Raw genomic sequence first — 17,121 nt, 5'->3', positions numbered from 1 at the left:
CAGGGATAACGTGTATGTATGCATTATTAAGAATGTGAGTAAGTTTTATTTCTACTCTGCCAAATCTGTCAAGAATTAACAAAGTTTTGCCACTCTGGCTGATTGCTCGTCCTGATTTGGAAGCTTTGAATCTAAAGCTAATTTTATTTGTTGGTCCCTCTGGTTTCATATACTCCCCTTTAACGAGGGAGGCATGAAACCCGACTCCCCTTCCAGAACAATTTGATGTGAGAAGTGTAAGAGGATAAAACATTTGAGAAAAGCACCCCAGGAGCATTGGGTTGCCCAGGAAGAGGGAATGTTGGGGTGGGGTTTTTAGAACAGAGGAGGATTGCTTCCGTGCAATCGCTCTTTTCTGGAGGAAAACCAGACCCTCGCTCAGGCACCCTCCTCCACGAGAACCACAGTTTCTGCGATTCCATTTCCCTGGATGCAATTCCTCTTTATTCATAGGTGCTTAGTTCTGCCTGGGGCTCGGGCAGTACCTGGGTGCAGGTGCAGTCCAGACGGGTATTTCCACACCACCACTCAGACACAGCACCTGTGGAGCGCTTGTCCACCGAGAGGCTCCTTCCCCCACAGATATTTCAAGCTTTACCCCCCAATAATGTCCCTACCTGTCCACTACTGATTACCTCACTTTACCTCAAAATCTTCCTTCTCTCCCCTACAGATGACCTCAGATTTTACCCCCAAAATAAGAATTTTATCCGTGATAATTACCTAGATTTTACCAGCATAAAAATCCAATGGCTACATTTACCTTATCCCCAAATTGTTCACTCTGGCCCCTAAAGATGCCATCAGATTTTTCCTGCAAAATACTTCTTCTTCCTTACAGATTTTTACCCCCAAAATTTTCCCTGTCAGTACTGATTACCTCATTTTTACCTCAATATGTCCATGCTCTTCCCTAGAGATTATTGCCAAGTTTTAGCCCCAAGATTTTCCCTTCCCATCCACCACTGACAAACAACTTTGGTTTTACCTCAGTATGTTAATTCTCTTCTTTACAGATTAACTCAGATCTTACCCCCAATTTTTTCTCTTCCTGTCCACTCCTGGTTACCTCAATTTTACCTCAAAATGTTCATTCTCTCCCCTCAAGTTTTACCCCCAAAATGTTTCCTTTCTGCCCACTACTGATAGCCTTGTTTTTACCCCAACACGTCCATTCTCTCCCTTACAGATTACCTCAGCTTTTACCCCCAAAACATTCAGTTTGTCCCCTGTACATTACCTAGATTTTACAACCACAAAAACCCCACGGCTAAGGCGAGGACCTTTGGGGGACGGGGGGGGGGGTCGGGCCGCCCCGCGCCCTGAGGGGGCGCGCGGGGGGCGCCTCAGTGCGCACGCGCTTCCCCTCACCGCCCGCCGGCGGGGGGAGCGAGCCGGTCCGGCCACACGGCGCATGCACGGCGCCGCTCCGCGCCCTCGCCGGGAAAGCGGCTGAGGGGAAGAGAGGGAGGGGGGAGCGCAGAGCCCGGAGCGCATGCGCGGAGCGGCGGCGGCGGCGCGGGGAGGGAGGGAGGAGAGAGGGAGGGGAAGGGGAGGGGGGAGGGTTTATCGCGCGGCCGATTTTTGGTTAAAATATTCAAAATGGCGGACGGAGGAGCAGCGAGTCAAGATGAGAGTTCGGCGGCGGCGGTGGCGGCGGCGGCAGGTAATCATTACTGCGTTTTACATATTCATATTCATACTCGCGCGCGCGGGGCGCACCCCCCCCCCGCCCGCCCGCCCGGCCCCGCTTAGCATAATTTATTAGTACTCAGGATTATTATAATTAACGGCACAGGAGGGAGCGGGGGGGGGAAAGAGAAGGCGAAGCAGAGCAGCCTCCCCGCGCTGGGGAGACACACACACACACCGTCCCTCCCGCACACGGAGCCCGCACGCCGGGGCACCGGCCATGGGGGCGATGGGCGGCGGCGGCGCGGCGAGGCGGAGGGGTCGGGGCGGGAAGGAGGGAGGGGGGACACACACGCCGGGAGGGAGAGGGGAGGCAGCCCCGCACCCAAAAGCATTCGGGGGTGGTTTGGCCGCCACCCGGCCCGCACGCCCACAATAAACCCGCTTTACATATTCATGGAGTGGGGGGGGGGGAAGGGAGAGATGCTGGAGGAGCGGTCCCGGCGGGTCGCCCGAGTCGGGCAGGGTCCCCCCGGCGGCGGGGCGGAGGGGGGCCGCGGGTGCCGGCCCCTGACTGGGGCTCGGGGAGGCAGAAAGACTCGGTTTTCTCATCGCTCCTCTCGTTGCCCCCCTTCCCCGCAGCACCCCCCCCCCCCTTACCCGGGTTTATTTCCCCAGAGCCTGGGCCTTGCAGCGTGGGGTGGGTGGGTGCGGGGAGGGGGGCAGGAGGAGAGCGTGGTTTGGCTTTTTCATTTAAATCTCCCCCCTCCCCTCGCCAGGGGCGGGTTCGGTGGGGGGTGACTGCGGGGTGCACGGGCAGAGCCCCCCCGTGCTCTTCTCCGGCGGGAGAGGGGCCCCCCGAGGGCCGGGTTTGCCCCCCACCCCCGAGGGCTGGGTCCGCACCCCCCGAGGGCCGGATCTGCCCCGGCGGTGTTTGCCCCGCTCCCCCTTTGCCCCAGGGCTCCGGCGGAGCCCCCAGGGCACGGCGGTGCCGGTCCCGTCCCTCTCCCCCGCGCTCTGCCTCTCTTCCCTCTCTCTCCTTCTCATTTGAATAATGTCTAATTCGGGGAGGTTTATATTATTGAAATGGCCGCCCGGCTTTCCCCGCCTCTCATGTTTAGTAATTCAGACCTTTAATAACAGCCACTCAGAGCCCAACGCCGTGTTTATATTTTACATTCGCCCCATGTGCTTTTGTGGTTCAATATGATTCTTCTTTCTCGCTCTCTCGCTTTTTTTTAAAATCTTCTTGGCAAACCCACAGGGCCCCGAGATCAAACCCAGGCTGTGTGAGGAGAGGAGGGGGAGAGCCAGGCCCCGGCTCCTCTGGCAAGCGCCTAGGCCTCACTCTGCTGCTTGATTTATTTACTAATAACCAAAATGACCCCCCCATCTCCACTCCACCCCTGCCAGCAAAAACAAAACCCTCCTGGGGCTTGAGCAGCATCAGATCTGCTCATAGATTCTCAAACACTCATGTCTTTTAAATAAGGAGCTTATTTTTAATTTATAGCAACTCAAGACTGTAAAGCTGTTCCTTTCATATCTGCTTTTCAGAGGCTTGGGCATTTTTGGTCCCTTTGTCCTTGATTCTTTTCCTTAAAGGAGAGTTGCTTCTAATTTACGTTTCCTGGCACTGAGAGAGCTATAGAAGACACACTCAAAATCTGAACAGCTTTCCTCCTCCCTCTGAACACAAACAGAATTGAATACATTGAAGATAATCTTATTCACCTTCTTTTTGCTTAATGTGGATGAGGTTTAAGAGTGCAGTGTGTCAGATGCTTTTGTCACTGCTTGTATCTTTGACTGTTCTGGGTTGAGGTTTTTTTTTTTTTTCCCTTTCATTTAGATTTGGCTTTCAAGACAGAAGATACCACTAGGCAGTACAGGGTCTAGAAAAGAAGATAAGTTTTCTCTGATTGTGTCATAAGAACGCCAAGTGAAAATTGAAATTAATCCTCTTAAATTGTCTGGAGCAATTCAGTTTTAAGCCAGATATTAGTCTACTTAGAAATAAAACAAATGGGCTACTTGATTAGGGGGAGGCAGTAATTTAAAATAGAAAATATTTATGCAGGGATTGGTTTCAAATAAAACTGTGTAGGTTTTCATTAGTGACCATTGTTTTCACCCTGTGGAGAAAAAGGACCAAGCAGCAGGGTACTTCAGAGTATCAGTGCCAGATTAGCATGTAAACATCTTTGAAACACTACTAGGAAGAGAGTTCACGTGCAAGTGCAGATGGCATATTTCGTCGTTTGGTTCTAAATTTAATTTGTCACAAAATACTGCACTGCAGCTAATGAAAAGCATTTTGATTTAAAAAATAACGACTCAGATTGTTTATCCTTTTTTCTTCACCCTCGGCAAAGACAGGCCTTGAATACTAGAAGGAAAAAAAAAAGAAAAAAAGCTGTAGAAGCTGTAATGAGACTGTTCAGGTGACTGACTGTTTCGCAGACCAACAGCACAAGGCTGGCTGGACAAAAAGCAGTAATATGATTTCATGCCTTAAATAGCATATGTTTTTGCACTCGCTTCACAAGATGTGGTCAAGCTGATGATGTCATTGGCCAGAGGACAAGGTGCAGTTAATTTGATTTATTGACCTGGGGTGAGGTGTAGCACAGAAACCTTCTCATAGGGAAACCATTTATCTGAGGACAATTTCCTTTATAGCAGCAATTTAACCACTGCTGAGACTGTAGATATTTTATCCACCATGATAAAAATGTACATTGCATCTTGCAAACAAAATTTCTTTGTCGCTGGCGTTTTAGTAATTTTTATAGAATGGAATACTGGACAGTGGCCTTGTGCAGTTTTACAGCTGAGCTGGGTTTTATAACGCTGAATTCAGGTATTTACATGCCAAAATACAGATGTATTTCTCTCAAACATGTATCTGTGTCCCTGGGTTGCAGCTTAAAATGTTACTGGAGTCTGCTGGTGATAGAAATGTGTCTTCACCAGTGAAGGCCATAGGCAACATCTTAGCGTAATGCACCTTTTCCCAAACCTTCGCATCACCTTCACTTGTCAGAAGGTGCCCAGACTATTGTGTGGTATTTCTGCTCAGTCTTTAGTGTTTTCCTGAGTCTTAGACTTGTGTGTTAGTTTGTCATAGGTAGGTTTCAGATTTTAAGCTGCTCCTTGGACCATCTTTGTGTGTGTTGGGTCAGAGAGTAAAAGAAACTTTCTTCTTCTCTATGGTCTACCTGGCTATAGTGAGAGTGGAGGGTTGTGCTACTGTTACAGTGCTTCTTAATTTTTATCAGGAGATTATACTCTGTTTTGGCTGTCTTTTCAGCTTTTAATTTATTAGAGACAGAAGAAAGTGTCCTCCTGTGAAGTAGTTCCACTACCTGATTACATCTCTTCAATTATTAAGGTGATGCTTCATTTTTATCTTTTCTTTTTTCCAAAACTGGCCAAAACTAAGAAGTCTGACAGCTGATTGGAAAACAGGCCAAGTTATGCCAGTAGCCATGCTGCTGCATGTGGAGCAGAATTGGGAAGGTGTGTGTCAGGATGGTTTTTAAAACTAGAGGAGCTAGAGCTTCCCGGAAGGAAGGGGGGAAAACCTAAGCTTCCCACCCTGTCATTTAAAGAAGAAAAAAAAATCTCAGGTTTGCTGTCACTATCAATTTCTCCAAGATTAGCCTGCAGCCGTAACTCAAGCAGTAAATGTTAATACTGGCTCCCTGATGCTGGATGTGGATACCTTGTGAATGCTTGTCTTGGCGAGCGAGGGTGGTGATGTCTGGAGGTGCCTCGCTTGACGGGATCGGTGAGGTTGCCTTCACCTTGGTGTGTCTGTTAAGGCCAAGGAAGCACCAGCATACCTCTGTGTTGGGAGTCCCTTGTGTGTGAAGAAGTGCTGTTCCTACTTTGGCTTGATCATAATAATTTATTGCCCAGAAAAATGAGGTTCGGAATACCATTGTCACTGAAATAATAGTTGTCAGATTTCAAGTGCTAAATTCCACATTTAGATTAGAGTAGCACACTTTTGCTGTTTTCTTTATATCCAGATGTGTGAGGATGCAAAGAGTTCTGGGGCAAATGCTTTGCTCATGCTGTCCAGGGTGTTTTGGTTGGGTTATTTTGTCATCCCGTTTCTTTCTTTCTAATAGGGTGCAAGTTCCTCCTAGACAGCTCTCCTGGTTCTCTGGCAAATTTGCAGTAGTTTTTTGTAGCATGCACTGAGTTTTCATTTGTTTTCCTTAAATTTTGACTCCTGTGGAGTTCAAGATTTCAAAACAGGTTGCAGCGTCGTTTTCTATTCCTCTTAAACTCTTGCTGCCCTCAGGACAATAACCTTGATACTTCTGTTTTATACAGCTGACAATTAGGCAGCCTCTGCTCCTTGCACTTACAGCTTTATTATTTTTATCTTGAGAGAATCAGTGACAGTCCTGGCAAGTGACTGTCTTTCTTGACATACGTATTTTGAGTCTTGATGACAAAGCTGTTGTCAAAAGGTGGTGTTGAACAAAATTAAGTATGACTTGAGCGTCCCAAATGTGATGTGCTTAAGCTGGAATGTGAATGAAAGAGTATCTCGAGTTGCTGGATAGACTTACAGTGCTGGCTGTTCACTACTGCAGAGATTTGCTTCTGTGTTAACAAAGCCCCCCCTTTTCCAAATGTGCGTCATTGTTACACAGAGCAAGTTAAGTGTGGGAATTGTTGGGCTAAGTGTAGGAGATGAATTTAAGGGAAGATACTGGTCTTGGTTAGGGTGTATTGAATAATTGCTGGCATTTCACGTGAAACGATTTGACAATGCTAATCTGAGGGAAAAAGAATCCATAGATGTATTTTCTTTTCTGTAGCTCTTTGCATTAAATTTCTTGAATTGTGTGAATAGGCCCTCATGCTGCTTCGTGTGCTCTTATTTTTCTCTATAGAAAAGGAAATAATTACTTAAGATCTCAGTATTATTCCTTTCCCTAGTTTCGTATTTCACAACTATCTAGGAAATACCATATTTGTTAACTGTATTATATATGTGAGCTTTATAGTGCATTAGAAAGTCTTTGCAAAAGGAGTTTTTTATAGACTGCTGCTGACTAATTGAATTAGTTTAGGGTTAATAACACAGTTGAGTGATGAAGTGTTGGTTTCGTGTAGAGGATTTACTGGGTTCCAGTGCTGAGTTTGTCACCAATTTTGCTTGCTTTGTTGTTATGGGCTAAATCTGTGTAATGGGAATTGTAGAGCACATTTTCACAAGGGTGTTGCTGGGGGAAAAGTTAGCTAATGTTTTCTAGTGTCTCTGAAGGTAAGAGAGCTGTGATTCTTCTGGTTTTACATGTAATCATCCAGGCTTGTGCCCAGGTTGAACTTTGCTGAGGATGTTTCAGTGCTGGCGCTGTTGGCACACTCCCGTCAGCGATGAAGGCCTCCCGTTGTACAGGCACAGATTACTGTCAGTTCTAACTATGGTGTGATGCAGATCTGCTCCAGGGTATGCGGTTCGGTGACAGCTTAAATCAGCCCCAGCCTGTCCTCATCTCCCTGTGTGTTCCTGCCGCCTTCCCTGCACTGGTGCAGATGCTTGCTGGATTCCTTTGCTGAGCTAGTTCAGGGAACTAGATTGGCAGAAAACAAGCCGTGCCAAAAATAATGAATAGTTTTTTTGTTGGTTTAGCTCTTTGAACTGGTTTACAATGAGATTAGACAAATAGCACTACCAATTGACTAAGGGAACAAGAAGCACACGTGTTGACCCAAGTCTTCTCATAATTTCATTCTCTCTGATGGCTTTTCTGTTGGCATAAATGGGGAGTCATGCTCTCAGCCATGTGATCCTACCTCTTACTTGGCACCCATCGTAGCACTTAAGTGGATTCCAGGATGCTCCAGGTTAACTTGCTAACCTGGTGGAAAACTAGTCCCAGATCATTTTACGTCTTTGCTTTATGAAGCTGGCTCCACAAAGACCTTCAAGTGCAAGAAAGGGTGTAGAAAGAACCATGTGAGTGGAAGTGGAGGAAGGGAAAAGAAGGAAGAGAAAGGAAGCTTCCTCTTTTCAAAAGCAGCATCAAGTATTCTGGTTAGCTTAGTTATATAGCTTTGCTTTTAGATTGATGTAAACCCCTGTGTAACTACAGTTGATTGAGTTGATGAGCTCAACTTGATTTAAAATGGTAGTGGCCAAAAGCAAGCGATGGGAATGTACAGCTGTGGGCACTATGCTGGACCTTCTGTTTTAGCAGTAGGCTGTACACAGATCATGGAAGCCAGAGATGAAACTGCATCTAAGTAGAGTAGTAGCTTGGAAACCGATAGATGCTGAAAATTTGGTGTGGTTTGTGCTGTCATAGGTATGATTGCATTAATGGTAGCAAGGGCAGAAACTCCAATAAAAATAGTGGATGAGACCGTTAAGTGGTTCCCATTATTTTAGTGCTGCTTACAGTGAGACACGTCTCTAAAAAGGACTGTGGCTTTAAAGGACATATTGACAAAAGTACTTGGGAAATTACAGACACCATTACTTCTGCTAAATTTTGGGCTGACATCCTTGTAAAGCAACTTTAAAAAAAAACCCACCAAACCCAAGCATAAGTGCTTCAGCCGTTTAATATGATCACTCTGAGGCAGATTTATCTTTTCTATAAATTGTAATATTGTGACAAGAAACCTTTTGCTCATCATTCCTTTTATTTTTTTCTTCCCAGAAATCTGATTTGGCTGTATAGAGATGAAGTAACATATGTAGCATGTTTGACACTGTATGACAGGGCATGAAGCTTTGGAAAAGGAAGATATGAACATCTGAGTACTGTAATAGTAAATACAGTTGAAGATTTAAAAATAAGTGTAGAAAAACCTGTTGAATCAAGCTGCAGGTGTAGCTTGCTTCTTTTTCCCCCTCCTTTTCTTTGAGGGTTGGTAGGAAGTCACCATCTTTTTTGCAGTGAGCTCCTTCGCTGTTTGTTCTCTTTGTCCTTTCGATGATTCAGTTTTATTTGAAAAATACCATGTGACTTAGTAATTTGTGCCTGACCATACCAGTGTGAAGTTGTGGCTTTATACTGCTTGGATGCAGCAGAGGGAAAGGAGTGTACAGTGAATACAGGTAGAAATGATTCAGATGTTTGAATCACTCATTTCTACATTATTAGTTAATACCATCTACTGAATGGGAAATGAGTTTCAAGTTTCTTTCAGGAATTCTGTTGGCAAAGATTCATTTCTAAGCATTCATAGTTTTGTTTCTTACCTGCTGATCTTTAGTAGGTTATTGCTTTTATTTGAATTTTCAAATGTAAGTTTAAATAGATACCTGAATTTTTCTAAGGCTGCAGAGAGAGGGTATACCAGTAAATGCTGCCTCCCCTCCCTACCAGCTCCTCTGGGAGCATTTCCCACCCCATCCTCTGATGCATGTACACACACCTGCATGCACATATGCTTTGGAAAAAGTAACAGAGAGCTTGGACTGGGGACAGCTTCTTCTAGCTCTGATTGTAGTAGTAGAAGACCTTACTGTTTCTGATTGTTGGTGTTTCCTGTTCCTCTGCATTTGGTAGTAGCTCTTTCCATTTGGGTACTCTCTATTCCTTAAAATCAGCGGAGTTACTAGAGGCTGTGGTCTGAATTGCCTAAAGTAGCCCAGATTATTCAGATTGGAACCTGTGAGGGATCTTTGGAGTTGCTTTGTCATCACACCTGAGGGTACAGTTCATGTTACACTTAATCCAGTTTAAGGGTGAGCTGCTGCCCAAAAGAAGAGGGAACATAAGCATGGTGAGTATTTGGCCATGACTCTGGACTGTTGTCCCTTTTGGCAGAGACTGTGTAAAACTCTGTCCTGGCTTCTTGCAGAAATGCGTTGGGATTGTATGAGGAGACTGGAGGCAGGGGAGCGAAGGGAACAGTAGCTTTCCATTTGGAACATTTGTTTCTGAACGAGAATATCTGTTAGCTGTGTTGGAAAGGTGTGGCCCTTTTGGGGTATTATTGACTTTGCAGTGATATTTTCCTGTTTTTAATGAATTTATGTTGATCTGAACTACACAATTTAAATTGTTGTGTTTCCAGTATCTCAAGTGAAGCATGCAGCTTAGAAGTAATTTCCCTTAAATGGACTGTGTAATAAGAGCACCTTTACCTGCTGTTCCATTTGAGATATTTTGGACCACTTATGGCAGCAAAGTTAGCTAAACTTGGGAGTTTAGGAGTATCTTTTGGAACAGTGGAGAACTTCTGCATATTTAGTCTGAGGTTTAGTAGCTTCTGACTTCAAGTCAGTCACAGTGTGTCACACATCACAGCTTGAATCTCTTCATCGCTAACCTTAATTCAACTCCTGGTTTCCTGCCAGGATGTCTTCTCTTTGGTTGGGATGGGTGTGCCAAGGTAAGGAAGAGGAGACATCAGCTGCCAGACTGCACTGCTGCCCATGAACCCTGGCCAACCGTTGCCCTAGACAAACGTGGCCAAGTAGCAGTGGTTGTAAGACAGGCTTCTGGTTAAAGTTCTCATGTGAGAACACATCAGGTGGAAGAGCGTGAGCTAGACACCTGATTGTTTTCCAGTTTGGTTTTCCTGATTGGTTTTACTCAGTTTTGCAAAAAAGCGAGCCTTCTAAAGTTGTAGAGATTTTTCATGTATGTGTTTACCCTTTTTTCAATTTGTGCAAGGGCTAAGCATGTTGTTCTTTACCTCTGTCTCAGTCATCTGCTGGGCTGTAATTTCTCGGTGTTTGGGAATGTAATCAAAGGACCGAGCCCCATGCTTGTCCTGTTTTTATACTCTTTCATAGTTGCCTGTTGTTGGGGGAGAGTCAGGTAGATCTCTGGTCAGAGCCAGGATGGTGATTTTAGTTCTCTTTCAAAAAAAAAGAAAATGCTTTCCCATTTATTTCCCAGTGCATCCTAGGTTTTGTACCTGGCTCCTTTCCTAAAGTGTTCAGGAGCACCATAAAAGAGTTTAAGCAAGATGATGTTCCTTGTCTGCTCTGCACATTTTCAGCTCTGGGGAACAAGTGTGAGGTTGCTCCAAGGGCTTTCCTAATAATTTTTGATTCCCTACCAGGGAGCTGGAGAACTGGCAGCTCCTTTTGCTCTCCAAGTTTGTGCATGTAAGGGTGGGTGTTAAAAATTCAGTGCCTCTGTTACCACTTGATGTAAAAGATCCACAGCTGAGCAGATTCTCAACTCCTTAAGACCAGTTGAGGGTCTTGAGGGTGAGAATTACCCTAGAGACAAGACCTGCAGAAATCTGTAGATTTTAAGTTATTTTTATTTCCGGACTATTCCTTTACTCATTACAGTGGGAGACAGTGACATTGTAAAGAATATCTCCTCTCAGTTCTGAGAAACTAAAATGCTGTGTTTTATAATTTTCTGATTCAATTTGGTTTGAAACCCAGTTGCAACGTGGGTGCATCTTATATGGTTCAGTTCAGTGGTGCATAAGGGACTGTTTCCAAATATACAAAGGTGTGAATAAAGGCCAGTGCCTCAAAACTTGCTGAGATCATGCTTTAGCTATGCCTGGTTAAAAAAAACTATTTCATTAATATCATTCTCAGCACAGTTAAAATTGAAAATGGATCCAGGCACATGTTGTAACACATTTTAATGGTATCTAGAGTAAACATAACTATTTCTAAACTAACAGCTAAATTTAGTGGATATAGTATTGTATTTAAGTGCTTTTACACTCAAGTTTTCTGTAATTGTGGATGATGGACTCCCAACAGTGGAAAGAATTTGCTATATGGAAGTTTGAATAGAGGCATAAGGAGTTAGAATAGTTGTTTGGCATCTTAAATTCCCTAGCCTTTCTCAATTTGATTTGCTGGGGGAGAGAGGAGGGACAGGTGGTGTTTCTTGTCAGGTTTGCAAGTGGTTTGGGCATCTCTACGGATCCTAGCAGAACATTTTCAGTTGTTGCTTCTGTTATAATAGTGATAAACGAGTAATGCAAGAAAAAATACTGTATACAGAGGTGGGCCAGCACCTACATCTTTGCATTCCCCTGTCTAGTATTAACATAAGCAAAAGTTAGACTTAACAGAAGGACTGTTGGGGAAGACCTAATTTAACAAGTTCATTTTAAAGTCATATAAAAAGCTTTGTAAAGTCTTGAGATACTCCATAATTTTCTGTGTGCACTCAGACAAGACACGTTAGTTGCTTAAGGGATCAATTAATCTGTCAATCTTTCAAACAGCAAAATCAGCTGCAGACACGGTGGGTTTTTTTATTACTTATTAAGCAATGATTTCATATTGTGTAAGAGCTAGAAATGCTGTGTGTACTAATGAGGAAGGAAATGTCATTGCCATTTGTCCTGTGTTTATATCACATATAGGTTTGTGAATTGTATGATACGGACACTTAAATTTGTACTCAGTTGCAGAGAAGATGAGAATTCTGCATTTGTGATCTAACTTGCTTGAGGTTTTATCAACTTCCTTAGTTTTCTGCGTTTATGGCAGTTGTTTTAACTGTATTTGGTGTATTAGGATATATGGTTGGAATCACAGTTATATTCAGCAAAGGCAGCATCTGTTCCTAAGACTTTTAAAAACCTGTGAAAGACTGTTCATTTCCTTACATTTCTGTGGCAGGGAGTACAATGACACACTCCATGATTTCCTTAGAATGTGTTGTCAACTCTGATAATTTCCCAAGTACACTTCATATTGTGGAACATGAGTTAAACTTGGGATTTTTGTGTTGTCATCATTCAAGCAGTAGTCATCATTCTTGGCTGTGTGAAGTAGTATTAAGAGAACACTGAGGACAGAGGTATATGGGATACAGCTGTCTGTTAATCATCAGTATCTGAAACTCCTGGTCTAATTGTTTGTATTCTCTGCTTTGTCCAGTGCTCATTTGTTGAGACAGTCTTTATAAAGAGGCTGGAGAAGGAGGGTTACTGCAGTACTTCTGGCCTTTCGTTTTGGTGTCATCAGTGTGCTTGATCCCAGTAGAGAAAGTGTTCTACAAAGGCATGAAGCCAATGTGGAAATGTGCTGTTAATTGGTAACTAGGGCAGTTTTGTTTTCTTAGAAGCTGAAAAAGCCCCATCAGTGTGTACTGAAACTGTTTAGACACTGTAATTACATACAGTTATGTGTAAGTGTTCTTTGGTCCAGCAATAATTTGTAGATTGCTCTTTAAGAACCATTGAGGTAGCAAATAAGTATACTTTATTGTACAGCATGGTCTGTTTGTTAAAATTTGTTTTGAAACAATTTCTCTGGGACTAATCAACCATAAGGTTGAACTGTGAAACACTATCTGCTATTACAGACCTGCAGCTCTTGACTTTTGCATTCAGCAAGTTAATTTGAAGAAGTTAATTTTCCGATGTGCTTTCCTTCATGTGCCTTTTTAATACTGATTTTTTCCAACAGATATTTCAGCTTGCAGCATCAAATGGGGCACTTGTGCATTTTATATGTAAGTGCTACTCACAAACGTCATTGTGACCTGATAAATTGGGAACTGCTTCTTTTTCATTTTTGAAGCTTTTGTATCTGTGAATGGGGAGGAGCTGGGAATAGCAGATCTGCCTCGTGTGAAATAGGACTGTTCCTATTTCCTAAGGAAGAGGGTTGAGGTTTTTATTTACAAGGAAGCTGCTCTGGGAGCCCTGCAGATTTGAAGCTCTGTGTTTAGTCAGCGCGTGAAAAACCACGACTGGGGTTCGAAAGCGCTTTTGGTGCACTCCTTAAACAAAAGGAACTGTGGGCTCCAAATGTGGAATATGTTCTTTATCCGTTAGTTCTGCTGCTGTGTGACAGTTCCAGTTTGACTGTCTCTGGCTTGTTGAAATAAGAAATGGAAAATGTTTTTTACTGGAGGATTTTTGATTCCCCCCCTGTTCCATGTCTAAACTGAGTTTTGTTGTATATGACTGCAGTCATATGCATAGGAGAGGAAAACACGAGGAGAAGAACTACTGTGCTGAAAAAATTGAGGAACACTGGAAGAAAACCATAGTTTTTTCAATTAGACTCTTTTTATCATGTTTATCTGACCTCTTTATATGTGCTACCATGTTTAAAAAGTCTCACAACAGGTGAACAAAACAAGAGGTATTGAAAAAGCAGTCCACTTGCAGTAATATCTTATTTCCTGTCTTGTTGACTGATTTTTTGTTCAAATAGGAACATTTATTTTGTGGCAGCACGGGTGCTCCTTGATTCTGCAGTGAAGGCAGTATTCTGTGCTTGATACTAGCTAGTTGCCATGGCAACAATTATGATGTCATGAATTCAGTACAGTGACTTCACTGCAGTGTATTTTATCTCTATTCTCAGTTTTCTTCAGATCTTTCTAGCAAACCGAAAAGCACCCACATGTCATAGTGTGACTTGTCTATAATGTGATTCAGCCCAAAAAGTTTGCTGATAGGCAGGAAGAGTAGAATACATTTTTTATTCACTCAAATGTGGTGGTTTTCGTCTGAGAGAGATGTATTTTTAAAACTGAAAACGTGAGAGTAGCAGTGTCCTGTTATGTCTCTTCTACCAGAATTACCTTTTCAATTCTGGCTTGCCTTTCTTATTCTTGTATTCTATAGAAACAGGTGAAATGTTTTCCTAGTCTCTTCTCATGGGTTTGTTGACCTGCAACTTGTAGCTGGAAAATTCCTGCCCATCAACCTTCAGAAATGGTCAGCTGCTTTCAGTCTTCTGAGCACTTCCATTTATCACCAGTTGTGTACCTCCATTTCACAGGTAGCAGAGCTGACTGCATACTCTGTCCTCTGTTGCTTTCTGATAGTCCAAGAGAAGTGTTAAGCATTTTTTCCTATTTCTGAAAATGATACGATTTCCAAATTTAGCCCCAGTAAAAATGCCAGTAAAAACACTGAGTCTGACTAGCCTGCATTTCTTTTGTTGACATAACTGCGTGTCCATTTAGAGCTGGCTTATTGGCTTAACTCAAAGGTTGCCTGAGACTTCTGGGCCATCTGACTTCACGTTATCAGTGAATAGTGCAGAGTGTGTTAAAGTGGTATGCCTGGTATTTTTGGTAAGGTTTTTTTTTTCCCCTTGGTACGTAAAAAGTTCTTCACTTTTGGCTTAGTTTGACAAAGATAGTTTCTTCATATAGATGAGGCCTAACTATGTTGTAAGTGTCCTGGAAAGCCTTTCTAGTAACAGGAGAAAATGTAGGATGTGCTGATTTCTTCCCATGGCTTCTTGCTGTGGCGCTAATTTGCATTAAATTATATTGAGCATAAAGCTGTTTGGGCGAGGTTAGAATTAAATGGCCTCTTCACATTTTTCTTCCTCTGAAGAAAGATGGAGATTTGAAAAGCACCCAATAGGAAGGGTGCTTCCACTGGGAGGGTGTCATGGACAGCACATAAGGAAGATGAAAAACAAAGTTGCAGTTGTTTTTCTGCAGAAGAGAAATAGTACCCTGTGTAGCCTGCCATTTGTGATAAACATATGACGGGAGTTGAGTTGTGACATGCTGCAACTGCAGTTAAGAATATGTGATTGAGATGTTTTTGTTAACGAGCCGCTGACAGAACTAACTACAAAGCACTGTCGCAGGTACTGTTGTTCCCTTTACCTAAGTGCAGGGATCTGTACTTGAAGATTTCCTGGTTTTTGTTGGTAACAGCTGTGCTTAAGTAGCTTTTCTTTAATCAGCATAAATGTGCTAGTGGAGGGGTAGCTCGTGTTAAATTCTCTAAAAGCTTTGTCAAAATTGTTGTCTTGTTAAAATGTCTGTGCACATGGAGAGGTTTATTTACTTAAAGAATACTGGCATGATTTTATTTGTTAAAGGTTTTGGTCTCTGTACTCCTTAGTCTAACCCTTTGTCATTTAGGTATTGGGGGTTTTTTTTGTTTGTTTCTTTCTGTTAATTTCTGTTCTAAACATAGACATTTTCAAGATGTGATTTAACATGGAACTAGAGAATTTTATCTAGGCTTGCTTTCCCACAAAAGGTTGGACCAGGTGATTTCTTGAGGTTCCTTCTAAGCTGGGCTAGTCTAGGATTCTAGGATTGAACTGTTGGAAGGAAGAGCAGCTTTCATAACGGCAAACTGGCATAACCATGTGTGAAAAATTGCTAACTCAAAACTAACATTTTGGTCGTGGAGATGAGATCATTCAGTTCTCAGCAGCATTTGCATGAATGAATGTTGCATTTAGACATAGTATTATGGCAGTTAATAGCAGACTGAGTATATATGGAATTTAAAGCTCTGGACTGTTGGCAATGGCAGTTTATCTGAAGGGAAGTGTAAGGGCAAGGGAAATGTGGAAGTTTTTTAGAATGCCTGGGAAAAGTGATCCACCATACTTCGGTATGTGAAAATGAAAGGAAACTTTAAATGGAGAAAGCAAAACCAAGGTTTACTGTGTGAATCCCTTGTTGTGTTTTTTGAATGGATGGGCACATGGCCTGTCTGCAGCCAACAGAGCAGAAAGGAGCCTGCTGCATTTTCTAAAACTCAACGTTTAAGAGACTGGGATGATGATGTGGTGGGCAATGACAACAAGAAAACACCAACCCCACCATTTTCTTTCAGAGTTATTATACTTAACAACCTAAACTTCAGTGCTCTCTTTTATTCCGCTCCAAATGCCTCTATGCGAACCAGTTACATTCTTGCCCACTGGGACTCGGAAAATAAATAAGCAAATTGGAATTGCCTCAGTCAGTGCTCTGCTTCTACTTCAAAATACAGCATAAACCAAATGTAGAGCATTAGCTCCAATTTCACATTACAGGCTTTTACATGTTCTGTTTATACAGGGATGCTAAAACTGACCTTTTAAGTTATCACCAGTACTGGTAGTGCATGGAAAAATGGCAATACTGGTGAAAGTAGGGGAAAGTATTTGTCTTGCGTTTCAGGATACAGTGAAAGATAGTGGCTTGAGTTTGTGTTTAATCAGTCTCTAATGTTTTCAGTTTGGCACTTTTTTGGTTGCAGCTTTGAAGACTTTTCCTCCAGGTCTGCAATTTCAACAGGATTTCAGTGAAAAGAGTTCAAATGCTTGGGTAGATCTTCTTGCAGTGCCTGCTTCACAGTTCAGAACCAAATTTGGTTCAGAATTGGAGTGTGAAAGAGGAGTCAACAGAAGAAGGTGGAGGCTTGAAGAGCTGCTTGCTACTGTAGATAAGTTAGGGGGCTGGAAGTGCCAGAGAGGTGTTTCAGGGGCAGTACTTGGTGAAAAGCTGAGCTTCTAAACTTTGTCCTGCTCAGGGGTCCCTTGTGACCTATTAACCTGTCTGTGGGTTCATCTGTCATCTTTCTGGATATCAGGTAACCTAACCCACCAGTCCTTTGCTGCTTCCAGTCTGCTGGGGAAGGCTATGAACAGCATCAGAGGTAGATGTGTCCTGTCTTCTAACAAAAACTCTGTCTTTAGAGGACAGGGTTTTATTGAGTTCTAAAATTGCTACATCTCTTGCAAGGACTTGTATAGAAAATTTTGCACATCACCTTTCAAAGCAGGTTTGAAATTTATTGTTTTGA

General features: G+C 43.0%; 1 protein-coding gene across 3 annotated transcripts in view; it reads left to right on the top strand.

Moving 5' to 3' along the window:
* Positions 1-1,602: 1,602 nt before the first annotated feature.
* The window catches only part of POU2F1 (POU class 2 homeobox 1), a gene marked incomplete at its 5' end in the record, with an annotated part of 106,918 nt that continues 91,399 nt past the window's right edge, over positions 1,603-17,121 (top strand). For 2 of the 3 annotated variants that reach the window (XM_082277583.1, XM_082277581.1), the window contains one exon: positions 1,603-1,666. In XM_082277583.1, coding sequence (XP_082133709.1) covers positions 1,603-1,666 — 64 coding nt within the window. The remainder of the gene's footprint in view (positions 1,667-17,121) is intronic. The other variant, XM_082277582.1, reaches the window with a different exon arrangement.

The sequence above is a fragment of the Coloeus monedula genome (assembly GCF_965178545.1).
Source record: "Coloeus monedula genome assembly, chromosome: 3".
In the NCBI taxonomy this organism is placed as follows: Eukaryota; Metazoa; Chordata; class Aves; order Passeriformes; family Corvidae; genus Coloeus; species Coloeus monedula.
This window is presented reverse-complemented; position numbering and strand designations above follow the sequence as displayed.